The sequence below is a fragment of the Dendrobium catenatum genome, unplaced genomic scaffold (assembly GCF_001605985.2).
Source record: "Dendrobium catenatum unplaced genomic scaffold, ASM160598v2 fragScaff_scaffold_1639, whole genome shotgun sequence".
In the NCBI taxonomy this organism is placed as follows: Eukaryota; Viridiplantae; Streptophyta; class Magnoliopsida; order Asparagales; family Orchidaceae; genus Dendrobium; species Dendrobium catenatum.
The window spans coordinates 1,753,786-1,771,886 of NW_021320101.1; the positions used below are offsets into that span (position 1 = coordinate 1,753,786).

The 18,101-nt window shown below is 35.6% G+C and overlaps 1 protein-coding gene across 1 annotated transcript; it reads right to left on the reverse strand.

Moving 5' to 3' along the window:
• Positions 1-430: 430 nt before the first annotated feature.
• LOC110110636 (syntaxin-22) lies at positions 431-17,909 on the reverse strand. The gene is made up of 7 exons (XM_020842217.2): positions 17,519-17,909; positions 7,413-7,506; positions 6,614-6,753; positions 1,807-1,881; positions 993-1,150; positions 819-919; positions 431-731 (listed from the first exon to the last, which is right to left on the reverse strand). The coding sequence occupies exons 1-7, from the start codon at positions 17,704-17,706 to the stop codon at positions 666-668; spliced, it is 822 nt and encodes a 273-aa protein (XP_020697876.1). The 5' UTR covers positions 17,707-17,909; the 3' UTR covers positions 431-665.
• Positions 17,910-18,101: the final 192 nt, after the last annotated feature.

The window sequence follows — 18,101 nt, forward strand, 5'->3', positions numbered from 1 at the left end:
TAATTGAGTGGCGCAGCTTGTGTAATTTAGGACATCCTCCAAGGGTTGTAAGCCTACGAAAGGCTTATTTTTCAGCAGAATTATATCATGAGCTCCACTGAAAAGCTAACCATAATTCAATCACTTGTTGAGACGCAAGAAGACAACTACAACCGCTCTAGTCAAAATTTCAACAAGGAAAATCAGATGGCCTGAAAAGCTCTCTCTGCAACTCGAACAGAACAATTTACATAACCATCTCTCAAAAAATTGGGCGGGGACGAGGCGGCTTCACTTTACAAATATTGAATCGGAATATTATTTTAGGAAGTAAAAGCATCCATTTTGGCCAATCTGTCATGGTAACCGTCTGAATCCTAATATGGGAGGAATCAATGATCCCATCAACTGTGGACAACCATCATTCATGGATAATTAAGCTAGTTGTATCTTGTGTGTTGAAATCTGAAAATTATTTATTTTATGGATATTAACAAACGTAATATGGGCTCAATTTTAATTACTCACACGGGTAAACAATCTCAACGCAAACATCAAGGCAGTAAGGCACTAAAGAAATCAAGAAAACCACATAACCTTGCAACCAGGCTAATTTCACACCAGACAACCGATGCCATATATCAAGCAGCATTGGATCATATCACATCACATCAATTTTAACCCCATCAAGCAGCCAGGACTATGATTAATATGAGTAGGACAACCCCAAATATCACCAATAGCAAGCAGCCCTGCAGAACCAATTATCATATTCTTTAGAAAAAAAAAAAAACGATTATAAATGAGGATATTGGTGAGAAGAACATCATGTGTTGTACCAGAGATGAGTTTGATTTCTGTGTCTTCGATGCTTTGGTTAATTGAGTTTTTGCTTGTGCAGTAGCCGCACGGGAGTTGTCAATATTGGAGTCGATATCATCTGCAAATTATTAATGATGGTTAGCAAACTACAAAAGAATCAATAAGGATAGAATCGAAGAAGAATAACTCACCAATCATAACTCCTTGATCATGAACCAACACTGCAAGATCTTTGAATATCTCATTCACCTCACCAATTTGCTGTTGAATCTCCTGTATGCCTAGCTGTCGCTCCTCGATGATAGCTTCATTGAAAGCAATCTCGTTATCCAATAGCAATACCTCCTGCCTGAAGTACCGAATAATTCATGATGGTCAAAAAAGTTCTTGAATGCATCCAATCAACATATTATAATTTCAACAAATTCAGACTACAATAACTTTCAGTTACAGGTGGAGACAAATGAATAGTTACAGCAGTTCAAAGCATGCTTAGACAAACCAATGAAATCATTCTACCTACAAAAGGCTAATACTTTCTCCTAAATAAAACTAACAGATTTGTATACGACATAATATTTTCTTTTGTGTGCGCAAGCATATAGTTCTAGTAATAATTATGCCAGCAGAAGTTGAACATAATTTAAATAAAATTAAGATTCATGCATAGCTAAGTTGCATGAAAAGAATAACAGAATATTCCAAGGAAAAAACAATTGCACAATTAGTTCAAAGGCCATATTTTAGGAAATTATGATCAGCAGTAATCTGCGTGGCTGTATCAAGGGAAATGTCATGCCTCGTTAGCATGGTTTGAAAGGTGTGAGCTGAGTTTCTACATTCATTTTTGTAATAATGCCCAAAGTGCAAGTCATGCGAGGTCAAATTGATCTGAATGCCAGGGGAAAACAATTTTGATGCATATAAGATCAATTTATAATAGTAATTTCAGGAATATAATCATCAGCATATATAACAAATGAAGAACATGAAATACTCTCACACCTTTTAGATTCCACTAACAGAGCACGCTCCTCTGGTGTTTTTTCAGAACCAATATCAGCTTCACTTGCAGTGTAGCTGCACAAACATGGCACTACATATTTAGAATATTAGACAGGATGAATAAAAATGAATGCAGAAATGTTGCCACCTGCATAAAGCTTCAGTTGTTATTTGGATCTACATCATTACTCCCACAAATTAACTAAAACTTTACATGGCAGTGAAATGAAAGGAAAGCCTGGCACTCAAGTTTTCAAGCAAAAATTATCAATTTTGAAAAATCAGCGAGAAATCTCCACAAAACTCCAAGCAAAACTATAAAACAGTAGATATTTTATATTATTTGATGAAAGGAACCAGAAAATACCAAGATACAAGCGATCCTCTATTCAAGAGAGGTGTAAGGACCAACTCAATGGTGGAAGCGGAAGTGTAGGATAAACAGGCAAGGGGGTTATGTCTCAAATGTGATGAAAAGTACACGCCAGGATGAGGATTTTTGGTTTAGCTGCAGCATGTTGAGGGGATTAGGATGGAGGAGGGAGACATTTCTGACTCAGTATAGCCACTAATACAACAGTTCAGTGAGGTCTTTCAGCCACCACAGGGTTTACCACTCCCAAGGGGACAAGCACGCCATGGCCTTGAGGGAGGGGGTGTCACCGATTAGTGTCCCGCTATACCACTAGCCATAGATTCAGAAGGACGAGATTGAGAAGCTAATCCGGGGGATGTTGGAGGCGGGGATCATCAGACCAAGTGTGAGTCCTTTTTTCTCTCTAGTTAGGGAAATGAAGCAATGAGAGTGGGAGGTGTTTGAGATGAAGAATGAGGTGTTTGAAAAGAGAAATTATGAATTTTCTCTCTTTAGATATAGAGAGAGAAAGTGAAAGATGATGGGGCTTTTTGGTGGAGTTGAGGAAGATTTTTTGTGAAGGAGCATTGTGATTTGAAGGATGTAGAGGTAGAGACAAATTAGGGTTAGCTTAGTGTTAGGTTTAGGAAAGAGGATGATGAGGAAGAAGTAGAAAAAGGTGGGAATGAGAAGAAGAAGAAGAGGAAGAAAAAGAGAAGAAAAGATGAAGTAGAAAGGAAAAAAAAATGAAAGAAGAAGAAAGAAGGAAAGATGAAGACAAAGAAGAAGAGAAGAAGAAGAAGAAAGTATATTAACTTGGTGGCAGTGGTGGGAGTTGCAGGCAACAGGTAGGACATGCGACGGAGAGAGAGCTGAGAGCAGGAGAGAGGGTCGGGCATGCGTGTGCGTGAGTGGAGTTGTGAGTGAACCATGAGTGAATGAGGTAGTGTTTTATGTGATGGGGGTAGTTTAGGAATATAATTATTTAGATTCTTTTTAATTTCATCTCTTTTTTATTATTTTGTAATTAATTTTAAAAGAATTGATATGAGTTATTATGTTTTTTATTAATAGTGCATCAAATCAATCTCCATGTCGTCGTCATTCACATGCATCAATACTGCCTTGATTTGCACGCATGAAATTTAATTTTTTACCGATCGACGATCTCAATTAATATGAGTGTCGATATTAATTATTTATGTTGCTTCGGACACATTGGTGCTGTCCGTTTTGCGAATGGAGGCCTGGCTACCATCAAATTGAAGTGTATGTAATATAATCCACTAAAGAGCAATGTCGTGTTCATGTGAGCTTTGGTATGTGTGATATTTTGGAGCCGACTGCCGACACATCGAGCAAGTTGGACAATCAAGGTTGCCGAGCCACCACTAGTTGCAATCTGCTACGCATGAGTTGCCTAGGGATTCTCCAGTGGGACATTTCTCCGAACCTGCGCGCAAATATGTTCCCTGCGCAAGGTATATCTTAAAAGCTCACAAGAATATCTTGAAAGAAGCAGATATATGCAAGTTCGTATATGCTTCATTGTTTTTCTTTGAGAGTATCCCCCATTATTGGATAAAAATAGTAGTAGAATTTTGGGACCATCAAGGAATACTTGTTGGGTGGGCCCTAAGGAGCTGACAATTATGCTATGAGAGCTGCAATACGTTTTTGGCCAACCGTTTTTTGGACATTGATATAAAGAATGTATTCCTCCATATGAGGAACTATTCCGTAGGAGGCCTTCCTCGAACGGGAGTAGGAGGGAGAACTGATTCTGCGAGTAGTGCTTTCAAATGCATTAAGCTACTCAACGAGTTTGTAAAGCGGCCAAGCTATCGATGCGCTCCCAGGCCACTATCCCTCTAGACATATGGATCTACAGCTTCATTCAGAAGGAGGAGCTCAGTCAACCCTCTATTCATCTGCAAGATACCTTTCAAAAGATCTTGTAGAACCATCCACTAATATAGTATACATGTCTCCTGCTCTTCCAAGTATGAGCAAAGAATTATTCCATGTTGGATTTTTAATTTGCTGACTGTGTACATTTGTCCTCCTCGAAAAAGGAGGCGCCATTCGGTGTAATACTTTGTTAGCGGCCAACCTTTTGTCACACGGAGAATGTATTTCTCTTGCTCGTGATTCTCAACAAGATTTTCAGAACATTCAAAACCATTTCAGAGAACCCTGCACTCGATGGGCATGATGCAACTCTTGACATTACATCTATGCTTAGATCCACATCCAGAGAACATTTGGTTGTTTGTATATCCCTCATATTTCTCGAATAGGGGATTCACTATCATCATGCAACTTCTGGGGGATTCATCCACACTGGAGAAAGAGGGTGTGCAGTTCTTCTTCTTCACCTTGCACCTCGTCGCCTACCATTTCCGTTTAGTGCATCAACTGGTGCTCGACAGTCAGCCAAACAACTTGATGGGAGTGGACATTGTCGATGACACCGATCGCCATGACAAGCATACTCTAATCTTTAAAGGGCGCTCCTTACAGGTTGTCGAGTACTTCATTAGCATGCGACATGGGTGGCTATGCTATTGTTATGGGCGATCGGTGGCCTTGGAAAGATATCAACCAAACAGAGTTATCTGACAATTCATCCTTTTAATAACTAGTGCATGCGAAGATCTAACATTCCTTCCCAACATCATAGATGTTAGCGAGTTGAACATGTTACCAATATAAATGATAGTACCCATAAATCCAAAAATTAGGAGTTAAACCCGATCTACTATAGACACTATGACCGTATATTTATTCGTTGGTTCAAGTTGTGTCAACTTCGGTCCATTCGAAGAGAAGGATCGAACATAAAATTAAATTCACTTTTGACCCGCACAACATTCTCAGGTAAGGGTTTAGGAGCGTAAACACTTATCAGAGCACATACGATTTATTTAAATTTTATTTTAAATAATATGTGTGCTATATTGTACACTTGTATAATGTATGTTTGCACACTTTTAGAGCAGTATATTTAAAATTCATATATGATTGCTTATCTGCGTAGCATCCTCAGAAATCACATGTATATATGTCACGCTCGTCGAGGCCCATGCGGATGCATACTTTTCAGTACATTTTACGTTATGCATTTACATATTAGTATGATATATATCTACTAATGCATTTGCATAAATTGCACTTTCATTGCCAATGGTATGCATACATGTTGTTCAATGCTCTTGTATAGTGCACTTATATGTCATGAATATATTTGCACAATACGATCGAAAAACGCGCAGGAAATATTTCTTGTTGGTGAAATATAAGTGCACTATACTTTTGAGTTTACGCTCCAATGAATATTAATTTCCAAATTTATCCTCATCGACAAACTGTTATAAAGAGTGGATAGATTTTTATTTTAAGTTATTGGGTTATTTATTTCATCTTGAACTTTTATTAAAATTAGAGCCCATTTAAAGATTAATTTTAAGATTTATGGGCATTTAAAATATAAATAACCTTCCGGTTGATATTAACTTTTAATATGTTCATCATCGAGATGAATTTGAAATCACGTTAAATATTTGTATTTTCATAAGTTTGGGAGGCATTTAAAAAGCATGATCCTCTTTGGTTGAGATTAGTTTTCAACACATCTATCATTCAGGATTTATAGGTATTGTCATTTCATTAGTTTAACCTTATCAACTTGGTTTGCTTGCTAACAAAGGATCGAGTTCAGCTCAAAATTTTTGAAGTTGTCGTAGAAATATTGAAACCGAGAGAATGTATTTTAATATATGAATTTTCTTCATGTACGTGACTAGAGTCACGAGTGAGCCGTGAGTGTATGAGGGAGCATGTTATGTGAGGGAGGGTAGTTTAGGAATATAATTATTTAGATTTTTTTTTAGTTTCATCTATTTTTTATTATTTTGTAATTAATTTTAAATAAAAATTGATACAAGTTATTATTATGTTTATTAATCGTGCATCAACTCAGTCTTCATATCGTCGTTGTTCGTGCACGTCAATGCATCCTCAATTCACGTGCATACAAAATTTAAAATTTTGTTGAACGACAATCCATATCAACATCGACGTTGATCTTAGCTATATATGTTGCTTCGGACGAGCTGACGCTGTCCGTTTTGAGAACAAAGACTATTTAGGCTATTTGAATTTTCGGCCAACAGGTGTTGTCGGGATAGTTATGCACGACGCCGCACTCTTTCACTTTTGAAACTCACCGTGTGAGTCGACTTGACCCCGACATTAGTATTGAGGTCAACACATGCATCAACTAATATAATACAACTTTAAACACGATAGACTATTAGAATTAGTATCTAAGACAACATCCAGTAAATGTCATCTTGCTGCTGATAACTATTACACTAACAGATATAAATATAAGCTACAAAATTCAGTTAAGCTTGAGAACTGCCTACGTGAAAAGCAAACGATCCAGACCTTGAAGGAAGAACTGCTTCGCGTATAAAGGGTGTATATGCTGTTTCTCTCTCAGCTGCAAGCTTTTGAACTTTCTGAAACTCTTTCAGCACCGCTTGGAAATCTTTTGCAAGCTTTGCATCAGCGATCTTCTTGCTTTGCTGTCATTTCAGCATTTAAGCAAAGAGAATGAGGTGATACTAATATATGAAAAAAAAAGGGCTAAGTGCCTTTGTTTACGCACAAAAGAAAATAAATGAACAATGACTCCATTTGAGAAACCATATAATTAGAATTTGTGGAGGAAAAAGAAATAGAAAATTTGTTCTGATGGTATGAGGACATAAAACAACCAGATGGTGGAAAAAAACAAAACAAGGTAATGCCTTAGGATTAAAATGAGACGCGCAAGTGCTTATTTGAATGTAAATGAGTAAAGAATAAATGTTCATAGGTTGACAGGAAATGGTTGGTATAAAGACTGTCGCAGCTGTTTCTACTGATGATATGCAAAAGAAACAACACTGCAAAGAATTTTAATTAGGCTATCTACAACTTCTATTTGGGCTTCAACGAGGAAGTAAGCATATCAAAGTTATGATGTAACAATCTTAAAACGCCTTCACTAAATTGTTAAGCCAACATTATATTCAATAGTTAACTATTTAATGCGATGAATAATTTTCATGGGAATACAAAGGTATCCCGCCCAAAATAAGATTAAAAACAGAATAAAACTGAGGGATAATTAAAGTAATGAGTATATAAGAAAAGACTGACAATGCAGAAGTTGAAAATAAATAACTTTACGAGTACTCACGCTAACTTCTGCATGATGATTGGTTTCGCTGGCTTCTTTAAGTTTTGCTGAGGTGTCCTTCACCAACTGTCCAATATGTAGCCTTGTCTTGTGCCTGCTAACGAAAAACTAAATTAGAGAAGATTCTATCAAGAAAATTAGATAATTAGAGCAGAGATAAAGCACAACAACTAAAATCTTTTGGAAGAGATGAGAACAATCTTCCAATGAAAGATTTTGCTAGAGATTCTATAGTTATGGTATATTTGCGAAGTAAATTTTAGCATAAAACTAATGCAGAAGGCTCGCTTGACATTGGATTTGACTAACCAACTTGTTAGGTTAAGTGAATCAAGATGGTGCATCAAAAGTAAGCTAACATAAACTAGATTAGATAAAGCCACATGATGAAATGAAGACCACGCAACACCACAAGGATTGATCAAACCTAGAAAAGTGGCAGAAATACTTGGACGGACATAGTGATAAGGCTGAGGACCTCACCCTTTCAGCTTTGTGGGTCCTAACACCTCATTTCAGACCAATAGGAGTAAAGAGTTCAAGGGGAGATCACCGGAGGAAATGTGAGGTGCATTTATGGTGGGAAAAGTTTAAGGGGAGATCATTGGAGGAAGTGTGAGATGCATTTATGGTGGGATTAGGGTTGCTTTTAAGTGGGGAAGTTTGTATGTGGGAGGGATTATGCGAAAATTTTCTGAAGTTATTTCTTAGGTGATTTTAGGTTCCTAGTTGCTTCTAGGAAATTAGGGGAGAGCCGATTCACCTCTTGAATAGTGAATCAATTGTATATTGTGTTTCTTCGATTGAAGATTGCTATTTCAGCTTTATAGTGTTGTTCTTGCATACCATTGTTGTTTTCTCTTGAGTTTGGTGGTTATTTTTCACTATTTGGTGCTGATTTGATCCTCAAATCATATCACATAGCCTACATAGAGATAACTAAATCATGTTGTATAAAAAAAAATGGATAATTACATGAGTTGCAATGATGCACACGATAAGCAAGAAGAAAACTAAGAAGATAGAAGGTTAAGCAAAGCAATAAAACTGAGAAGCCATCATCCACTAATAATATATATGTTTTTATAACATTATCCAATAGATTTCATTCTCTCTTAGGGGTTGGTTTGTGACGGTTGTAGAGTTTTGTAAAAGTAATTGTGAAGCTATTGTGAGAAAGTAACTTTTTTAAAAGATGCTATCGATAATATAAATAAGTTGTTTTTTAAAAAAATCGAGTAGCTGCTTTCTTAAAGTTGCAACACATGAGCTACTCTTTTGTAAAAAAGAAGGAACTATGAAGGAAGAAGAAGGACAAGCAAAGCAAGAGTAGTGAGAAGCCATCGCCCGCTAATATATATCTTTATAACATTATCTAATGGTTTTCATTCTCTCTTTTAGGGTCTGTTTGGAATGACTATAATGTTTTGTAAAAGTAATTGTAATGCTATTGTGGGAAAGAAACTTTTTTAAAATATGCTATGGATATTATAAATAAGTTATTTTTTAAAAAATTAAGCAGTTGCTTTCTTAAAGCTCCCCCACAGAGCAACTCTTTTTATAAAAAGTAATTTTCCATCACAGAAATTCCTCGATGAGAAATCAACAAGAAAACAATAGCCAAACAGAATTGTATTTGATATTTGAAAAGCAAAGCAACAAAAAAGTTGTCCCAAACGGACCCTTAATCTCCTTCAACCATTCACCAAAGCTTATAATTATATCTTTAATTCTTATCTTATGCGAGCCTTTAAGTACAAGCCATCCTTAGTTGAAGCTTAAAAGGTGCTTAAAATAGAATTTGTGAGAGTTCAAAACCTGATGCAGTTTTGATATTTCGTACATCTAAGAAAGAAATTAGTGTATATGTGATAGAATTCAATTCATAAGATAACCATTAAAGATCAATTTTCAATATCTAAATTGGATAATGTGTTAGATATGATAATAGGAATTATAATATTTTAAGAATTGGATTTGAGAAGTTATATCAAGTAAGAATGCAAGGAGATGAATGAAAAACAATGTTTAGATTCACATCCAACCAATACTCAAGCATAATGAGTAAATAAAATATTCAAAGAAATTATTATTGGAATTAATTTTATATACCTCAGTATTCTTGTATTTATAATCACAAAACCTCAACTCAATTAACAAAGATAAAAGAGACCAAAGTTGGCAATCTAGAACTAGCCACAATATTCAAAACATAGATCATATCCAGCATTATTTTGGGATGGTTCACTAGTGCGTCAATAAAAACTGCAAGACCCATATACAAATAGACAAACACAATGAAAGGTAGGACATAGTTAGATGTGAGGATACCAATGGTAGTTAGGGCATGAAGAGGTCTTTGAATTGAAGTTATAGGCGCATGCATGTGTCTATCAGATGCCTATAATGTTTTGTAAAAGTAATTGTAATGCTATTGTGGGAAAGAAATTTTTTTAAATATGCTATGGATATTATAAATAAGTTATTTTTTAAAAAATTAAGTAGCTGCTTTCTTAAAGCTCCCACACAGAGCAACTCTTTTTATAAAAAGTAATTTTCCACCACAGAAATTCCTCAATGAGAAATCAACAAGAAAACAATAGCCAAACAGAATTGTATTTGAGATTTGAAAAGCAAAGCAACAAGAAAGTTGTCCCAAACGAACCCTTAATCTCCTTCAACCATTCACGAAAGCTTATAATTATATCTTTAATTATTATCTTATGCGAGCCTTTAAGTACAAGCCATCCTGAGTTGAAGCTTAAAAGGTGCTTAAAATAGAATTTGTGAGAGTTCAAAACCTGATGCAGTTTTGATATTTCGTACATCTAAGAAAGAAATTAGTGTATATGTGATAGAATTCAATTCATAAGATAACCATTAAAGATCAATTTTCAATATCTAAATTGGATAATGTGTTAGATATGATAATAGGAATTATAATATTTTAAGAATTGGATTTGAGAAGTTATATCAAGTAAGAATGCAAGGAGATGAATGAAAAACAACGTTTAGATTCACATCCAACCAATACTCAAGCATAAAGAGTAAATAAAATATTCAAAGAAATTATTATTGGAATTAATTTTATATACCTCAGTATTCTTGTATTTATAATCACAAAACCTCAACTCAATTAACAAAGATAAAAGAGACCAAAGTTGGCAATCTAGAACTAGCCACAATATTCAAAACATAGATCATATCCAGCATTATTTTGGGATGGTTCACTAGTGCGTCAATAAAAACTGCAAGACCCATATACAAATAGACAAACACAATGAAAGGTAGGACATTGTTAGATGTGAGGATACCAATGGTAGTTAGGGCATGAAGAGGTCTTTGAATTGAAGTTATAGGCGCATGCATGTGTCTATATACAGACCAATCCATAGAAGATGGATCATCCCGATAACTAGATTATTATAATTACAGCCCAAAATAGAGAACCAAACCAAACTAGCATAGAAATTACATAACATAACCTGGCTCTGTAGGGATCAACTTAATAGCATGCTTTTGATAAAACTAAAACAAAAATCCCAAACGCATATTAAAATTAACTAAAATTAAAAAAAAAAGTTAATAAAAATTTACTAAATTAAAATCTATTCTCCAGCTGTTAATTTTCTTGTCCCAATGCGCATGTATTGCATTTTCAATGCACATATATATTCAAATTTGCATTAATGTGTCTACATGATTTGCTTAGATCATTCTAAATCATTACTTCATTAGTAACCATAGACCCTAAAACATCCTACATCACTACCATGCTTGTTGATGTTTATGAACGAAATAACTTAAAAATAATTTTGATAATAGACATTAAGTATATATACTTATAGTAACTTCTAGAAATTCTGATTGGTACCTTCCATGATGCTTCACCTAAATGTTAAATGTTGGACGCCTTCAAAGATAAGAGCAGTGTGTGCATTGGTACTTTTGCATGCAGTACAAATGATTTTTTTATCCTATTATCTTTCCTAAGAGTGCCTTGCTTATGTTGATTGTTTCAATTAGACAACTAAAATTTTCTGATTCAACTACATTATTTACCAAAGCCAAAATGGTTGATGTTACTATAAAAACAAAGATATGATTTTTACAAACATCCCAAAAATTGGGCTTATCATAATAATATATGAACTTTGTGAATTACTTTTTGCTTACTCTACAAAGGGTTAACTTTAGAGGGTAGCCAAGAAGCAATGATTTTGTTGTATTGTTAACTTGAAGTCAAAAAGTAACTCCACAATCAACCTCACAAACCTACAAATATCAACCGCTTCCACAAACCCATATTGGCAAGAGGGGGGTCAATTTTGACTACGTAGTTCCTCATTGCTAATAACATTGGGATTCCCTAAAATCAAAGTTAGAATGATGAAGTACAAGTGCATTGTTGTTGTGACACAGCATACAGTTTATCTATATAGTTCTTCAACGATAAAAACATTGGGATTCCCTAGAATCAAAATTCCAATGATGAAGTGAAACCGTCACTGTGACATATGAGAATGGTTTTCCCTCGATTGAGTATCTTCAAGAATGAAATGATAAATGCCAATTTAATGCTTTAAAAGATCAAGGTTCGGGATTTTTTGCAATCCACAAATCCCCTCATCCTTTTTTAATACCCCTAATCCCTTCTACAACTCTTTCCTGCTTGTGTTCCATATAGTGTTATCCAACCTACTATTGTTACTTGACATCATGATTATGTTTTTAAGATATTTCCTTCATCCTTCTCCTTTATTGCATCATCTTATGCTTTCTTTACAAACCCAGATCCTCTTTAACATTCCCTCTTGTGTTGCCATTACAATTGTATTTATTTATTCTCCTTTGGTGTAAGATGTCAAAGTTGACACCAACGCCACCAAACTGCCTAATACTCCTTCCAGTAAGAAATTAAGTTTTTTCCACAATATGGCTCAAGGTTTCGCCACTAGTTTTTATTCGTATCTAACTTACCAAGAGCTTGTACCAACATATTAAGTGACATCATCAATTAGATGCTAGCCATGAGCTCCAACATATCCCAAGTGCCACCATTCAAGTTGAAACACCATCATTGATGTTACTTCCTTCATCACCTTTATATGGTCGTTGTCGCTGCTTTCACTTAGACTTGCCACTTGGACATGAGTCCTCTTAAATGCCCCCTTCTATATGTTTTCCCCTCTAATGCTCCACACCCACCTTCTTATCTGTTATCATTACATTCATAAAAAAACGCCAACTTCATTGGGTCCAATATACAACGGATTTAGCCCAATTTAAATTACAAAATTTTGATTTCAACTTGAATTGACTCAAGGTTGAGTTGACTTCAAAAAAATTTGAGTCAACTCTAAATTATTTTTTATTTAAATATTTAAATAAATATGAATAATTTTATATATAACATATCTAATCTTATGTGCATTATATATTTTATGCAAATATTTCAACTTACATAACAAGTCAGAACAATATTCAAGCAAGTCGAGGCAAACTCAAAAAAGATTTTAGTTAGCAAGTAGCTCGATCTAATCAATTTTGAGTGAGTTTAAGGAGATTTCAAGTTTTGATTAATTTTTGGTAGCCTTACCACCCTCTCATTCCTCAATCATTTTCCTCTTTCATCTTCCCCTTAGAAGATCAAGGGTTCATGCGGGTTGGATATCCAATGCACACAAATCAAAAGCATTCTTAGGAGCTCATTAGCAATAATAATTTCTCAAATGCCAATTTGGTTTCATTAATATCTTCCCTTTCTTGCTAAGATGAACACCATCTCCTCTTGAGTCATTTATATTCCATGAACACAAAAAATATTTTTATTTTACATATTTTTTCTTTTATTTCAAAGGATGCATTTACAAAATGAATTTAGGAGTACCTTCAATTCATCCATCAAACTCCAATCCACTTATGTTGAATAATTTCTCAATCACCTAGCTACTTCACTCTACAATCATGACCCTAAGTTTACATTTAAAATATCCATCATCTCTACGCACAAGTTAAGCCCCATTTTTTATCTCCATGCATTCTAACATATATTACGTCATCCTAGAAGTAATAACATATTTCCACAACTAGTTGAGATGCACCAAATTGTAGAAATTTAAAAATCCACTCTTTTCTATATTCTCTTGGACAATGCTAACTTGTATGTGTGAACCAAAAATATATTTAAAGATTCAAGGAGGATCTACAATATCTCACTTAAAATATTAACAATCAATTAATTAGCAAAATCAATCGCACCATATAAACAATGTTTATAAACAAAATAAAGGAATGGCAATTGCTAGAATGATTCCTATATGCCCCTATGCATGGACCAAGCATCTAGGCGAGCTGTACAAACCAAGAGAAGTACTCTCCCCAAAGGAGTCAGATAAAAAAAGACACTCACCTTAGAGTAGCATGGCTAGAGAGGTCATTAGTCTCACCCATGAGCAACTCGCTCTGAGCATATTCACCTCAATCAAGAGGAGCTCATCTCAAAAGAATTCAACCAACTAAAACACTCATCTCAAAAGAACATACATCTACCAAACGATTACTAGCCCCATCAGCAGGAGTGCTTAACCATTCCAATTGAGTAGCATTGACTACCCCATCTAACCGACATCTGAACCTAAAAAATTACTCCAGAGGCACTTGTCACTAGGACTTGTCGAGCGTGCCTATGCGCCACGTCGGCTATGGAGATCCACATGTTGCCATTAGATTCATGTCCATGTGTCTGTATCAATCCCATCATGTATTTATTGCATTATTCTTTAGGTATAGCTTCTCCTATAGTTATTCCAATCATATAAATACGTGGATGAAAAACATATTTAGGATTTCATGTCACGTCAGAGAATTCTAGGCGTATCTTAAAGATTTCATGTCACCTTTATTTTTCATTGTAAGTAAAATTATAAGAGCTTTTCCTCTTAATTGCCCATCTCTCATTTCACTTATTATGTCATCTTAGTTAGTCTCAAGAGTAGGGTAAGGGTGTCCCCCATGGACAAATTTGAATCAAACTTGCTAAAAGATGTTGCAAGCGTTGACTTGATGCCACTAAGTGATGATCCGAGAACAATAAGAGATAGAATAATTGTATGAGGAAATGTTGGTGAATATAAAGAATCAAAACTTTAGAACTCACCGTGATTTGATGGTGATGGAGAAGAGAATCACAAGGATGATCTTAGAAGCACTCGAGTGACTCCAAAGGGTGGTTTTGAAGGTGAGCACATAGCATGGATCCTCATACTCGGTGAACCAGAAGATGGGATCTCATGCCAAGGGACTGACCTCAACGCAAACAAGACTAGATACCCCATGACCAAAAAATAATCCTCCCGCCTACGTGGGGCAAGGGAAAGAGGCATCCGGTTGACAAAAGGACTGCCCATTCAACACTTCGTGAACCCACCCTAGACTCAACACCTCCAAAGACTAAACACTCAGAGTGAGAATATAATTTAATCAAAATCGAAGAAAACGTTTAGCAACATAAAGGATTCCAACTTAAAAAGGTAAACTCATTCCATTCAAGGAAATCTTTTTCTTCTTCATTCAAATGTCACTACCACAAATCATCGCCTAAAAATATAGCAAAAAAATATAAATGGCCAAGAAACTAGAACTAAAACATAATGCACAAACTCTTAGTTTGGAGTCAAGCGGCCCCAAAATTGGAAAATCAACGCATTAATAGCTTAGGTCAATTTTAGAGAAACTTGTTTCCCACATGAAATTTAGCCAAACACGAAAACGGTAGACTAACTTAGGCTTAAAATCGGAGCAATCATGATTGCTCCCTATATGTAAGCTCAGGCACCCTGGTAGACAATCTATAGCTAAGACTCCCAGGTAGATGGAAAGTCTGCATTGAGGCACCTAGAAAAAGGATCATAGCGCATTTAAAGGCATTGGGGGTTTCCTAAGGGTTATTACCTACGAGCCATATCAGAGTTGACTTCAAAAAAAAGAACCTACTCCTCTAGTAATTCATCATCCTCAACCCATGAATTTTTAGACAAGAGGAGGTGAAGAGAATGCATGCTCCACTAAATCAGTAACAGAAAAGGTGCATGCTCCACTACAGTTGTCTTTCCTACAAGAGGGCTGAAAATGCGGCTTGGAAGATGAAGTTATTCGACACAGTTTGAGCAAGTAATATCCCATGACAGCGAAGGATGGCCGCCACCTCGAAGAAAAGGTGGAGTCATAGTCCATAGTAAAACCGGTCCAAATAAGAACAAAAGTAGTCCTCTTTCAATGGATTTGGAGACTTGCATTTTAAATGACCCAAACCATGGAATCATCAACAATGCCAAACTCTAACCATAGTCATTCGATATCATGTCCCTTTAACCAAAGAAGGAAAACAAAAGTCAGAATTCAAGAACTCAATGCAAAGAGCAGCATCACTCGACATGTTACTCAAGGTGAAAGTAAGGCAAATCGATAGAGGAAAACAAGTATACAAGGTAGAGAATAAAAGGGTGACAAGAAATGACCTTCAGTCATAATTTATGATAGGAATATGGGAAGACGAATCCTCATGCGACAAAAACATCAAATCACCTATGATGAATTGCAAATTTCTATAGAACTGAAATGAGACTATCATCAACACACATCAATTTTTATCTCTTTAAAAGTCACAAGTCATTAATTTATGGCAAAGAAATATAGCATACTAGTGATATGACAACCCACTCATTATGGAGATCGAACTTTTTGTAAAAGATAGGCATTTTCCATCTCTATCTATAGCTAGTCGCCCAAGGACCAAGCAACGGGCGCATGAGAAAGCGACATGAACTCCCCAGGAATTATCAAATGGAGATCACTGCACAGGTCCAACTAACCTTAAGCTAAGCAACTCTTCACTAAAAATAAAAAATTTTCATTTTTAAGCACAAAAAACTCTCCCCTGTGGCAAACTCATAGAGAAATGAAAAAATAAGTCGTAGAACTCGCATGAATTAAATGTCAAACACTTTTAACTCAAGTGAGTCTAAAGGCTAGTGCTGACAAAAAAAATTTAGCCTAAAAGGATGCCGATCAATAACAAAGATGGACCAACTAAAGTGAAACCAATCCGAGGCTAAATGAGTAAGTCGCGATAATACTCCCTGCGTGGGAGTTGAAGCCCCATATATAGATAGATAGTTTGTGTTTAAAATGTTATCTTCTTTTTACATTAGCCTAGTCGCCCCTTTTTTGAGAATGGACATTTCATGAATTTGGTAATCACTTTCTCTGAATTTTTTTGCTACTCTTTTTTTTACTAGTCGGTAAAAATAATATATTCGTTTGTCTAATTCTCTCATTCTTTTTGCAAATCGCTCTCCAAAGGTATAAGATAAATAGGGAACTAAATGTATGTCTCTATGCGAGGAATTGAATGTCTTTATTGCATTATTCTTTAGGTGTAGCCTCTCCTATAGCTTTTGCAACCCTAAAAAATTAGATTTGAAAGGCATCTCTAGAACTTGATATCACTTTTTTTGTTCACAGTAAGTAATATAATTCTAAAATCTTTTCTACTTTTTCGTCCATCTCTTATCCTAGTTTGTCTAGCGAGTAGGATCAAAATGTCCCCCCACAGACAAACTTGATCCAACAATTCCATTAAACAGTTCAAAGGGGCAAGTTCAACTGTAACTTCCGTTCAAAAAATTTTGAGAGCATTACCTAAAGAAAGCACTAAGCAACATATAAAGTTGCCTGGTAAAAGTTTAGAGCCCCCACAAAAACATGAATTGCAAGCTTCCAAGCCAGCCTGATCAGAACATGTCAGAACGTAATAAAAGGGCTTCCTTACTTCCAACCAAATCCAGCTTAACGTCGAAAATCTTTATTTCTGTTCAAAAGTGTTAAAATCTACAAACCAACAATGTCCAATTAATCCCTAAACCATTATCATGGAACGCTTCTGTATGCACGCTTACCCCCAAACAGCTATATACGCATGACCATAGAAGCACTAAAATTACTACTACAGATTGTCATAATTTAAAAGGAAAAAGGTTTGATAAGAAATGCATAAAGTAATTAGAATATCAGAAAAAAAAAAAAGTATAAGAAGGATTGCTTACAGCTTCTCGCGAAGCACGGGCGTGTCCTTAGGTGTTCCGAGAGAGTTAACAAGGCGCTGGAAGGTGGCGACGGCTGTGTTGATCTGGAAAACACCAGAAGCTACGGCCTGCGTCGTGTCCTGCTTGCCGTTGATGAGTTTCCTCCTACTTGTGGCCAACCGGCCCGATTCCAGATCCTGGAAGCTCATCTCTCCTTAGTCTTCGGCTTAGACAAGCAGGCTTCAAGTAAAGGAATAAAAAAAGAGAAGGTTTTGAACCCTAGGCACGGAAGAGCCTGCCGGATTCGAAGGGAGATCAATCGAATCCCGCAGAATTGAGAGCGAGCTTCTTCTAAATTCTAATGGGCCTTGAACTCGGACGAGAGAGCATTCACGAATCCCCCGTGGCTCGTATATATAATTGTTACTATAACTAATAGATGGTGAGTAATACGTTTACATCATTTTAAATCATTGTTTTCAACTTTTGTTCTTAAATTTGTCTTTATTATTAAAAATATAGCGTGCTCTAAGAGCAATAATTAATATTTTTATTAATAAATATGTTAATTTTATTTTAATTTTGATTATAATGTTATTATTCA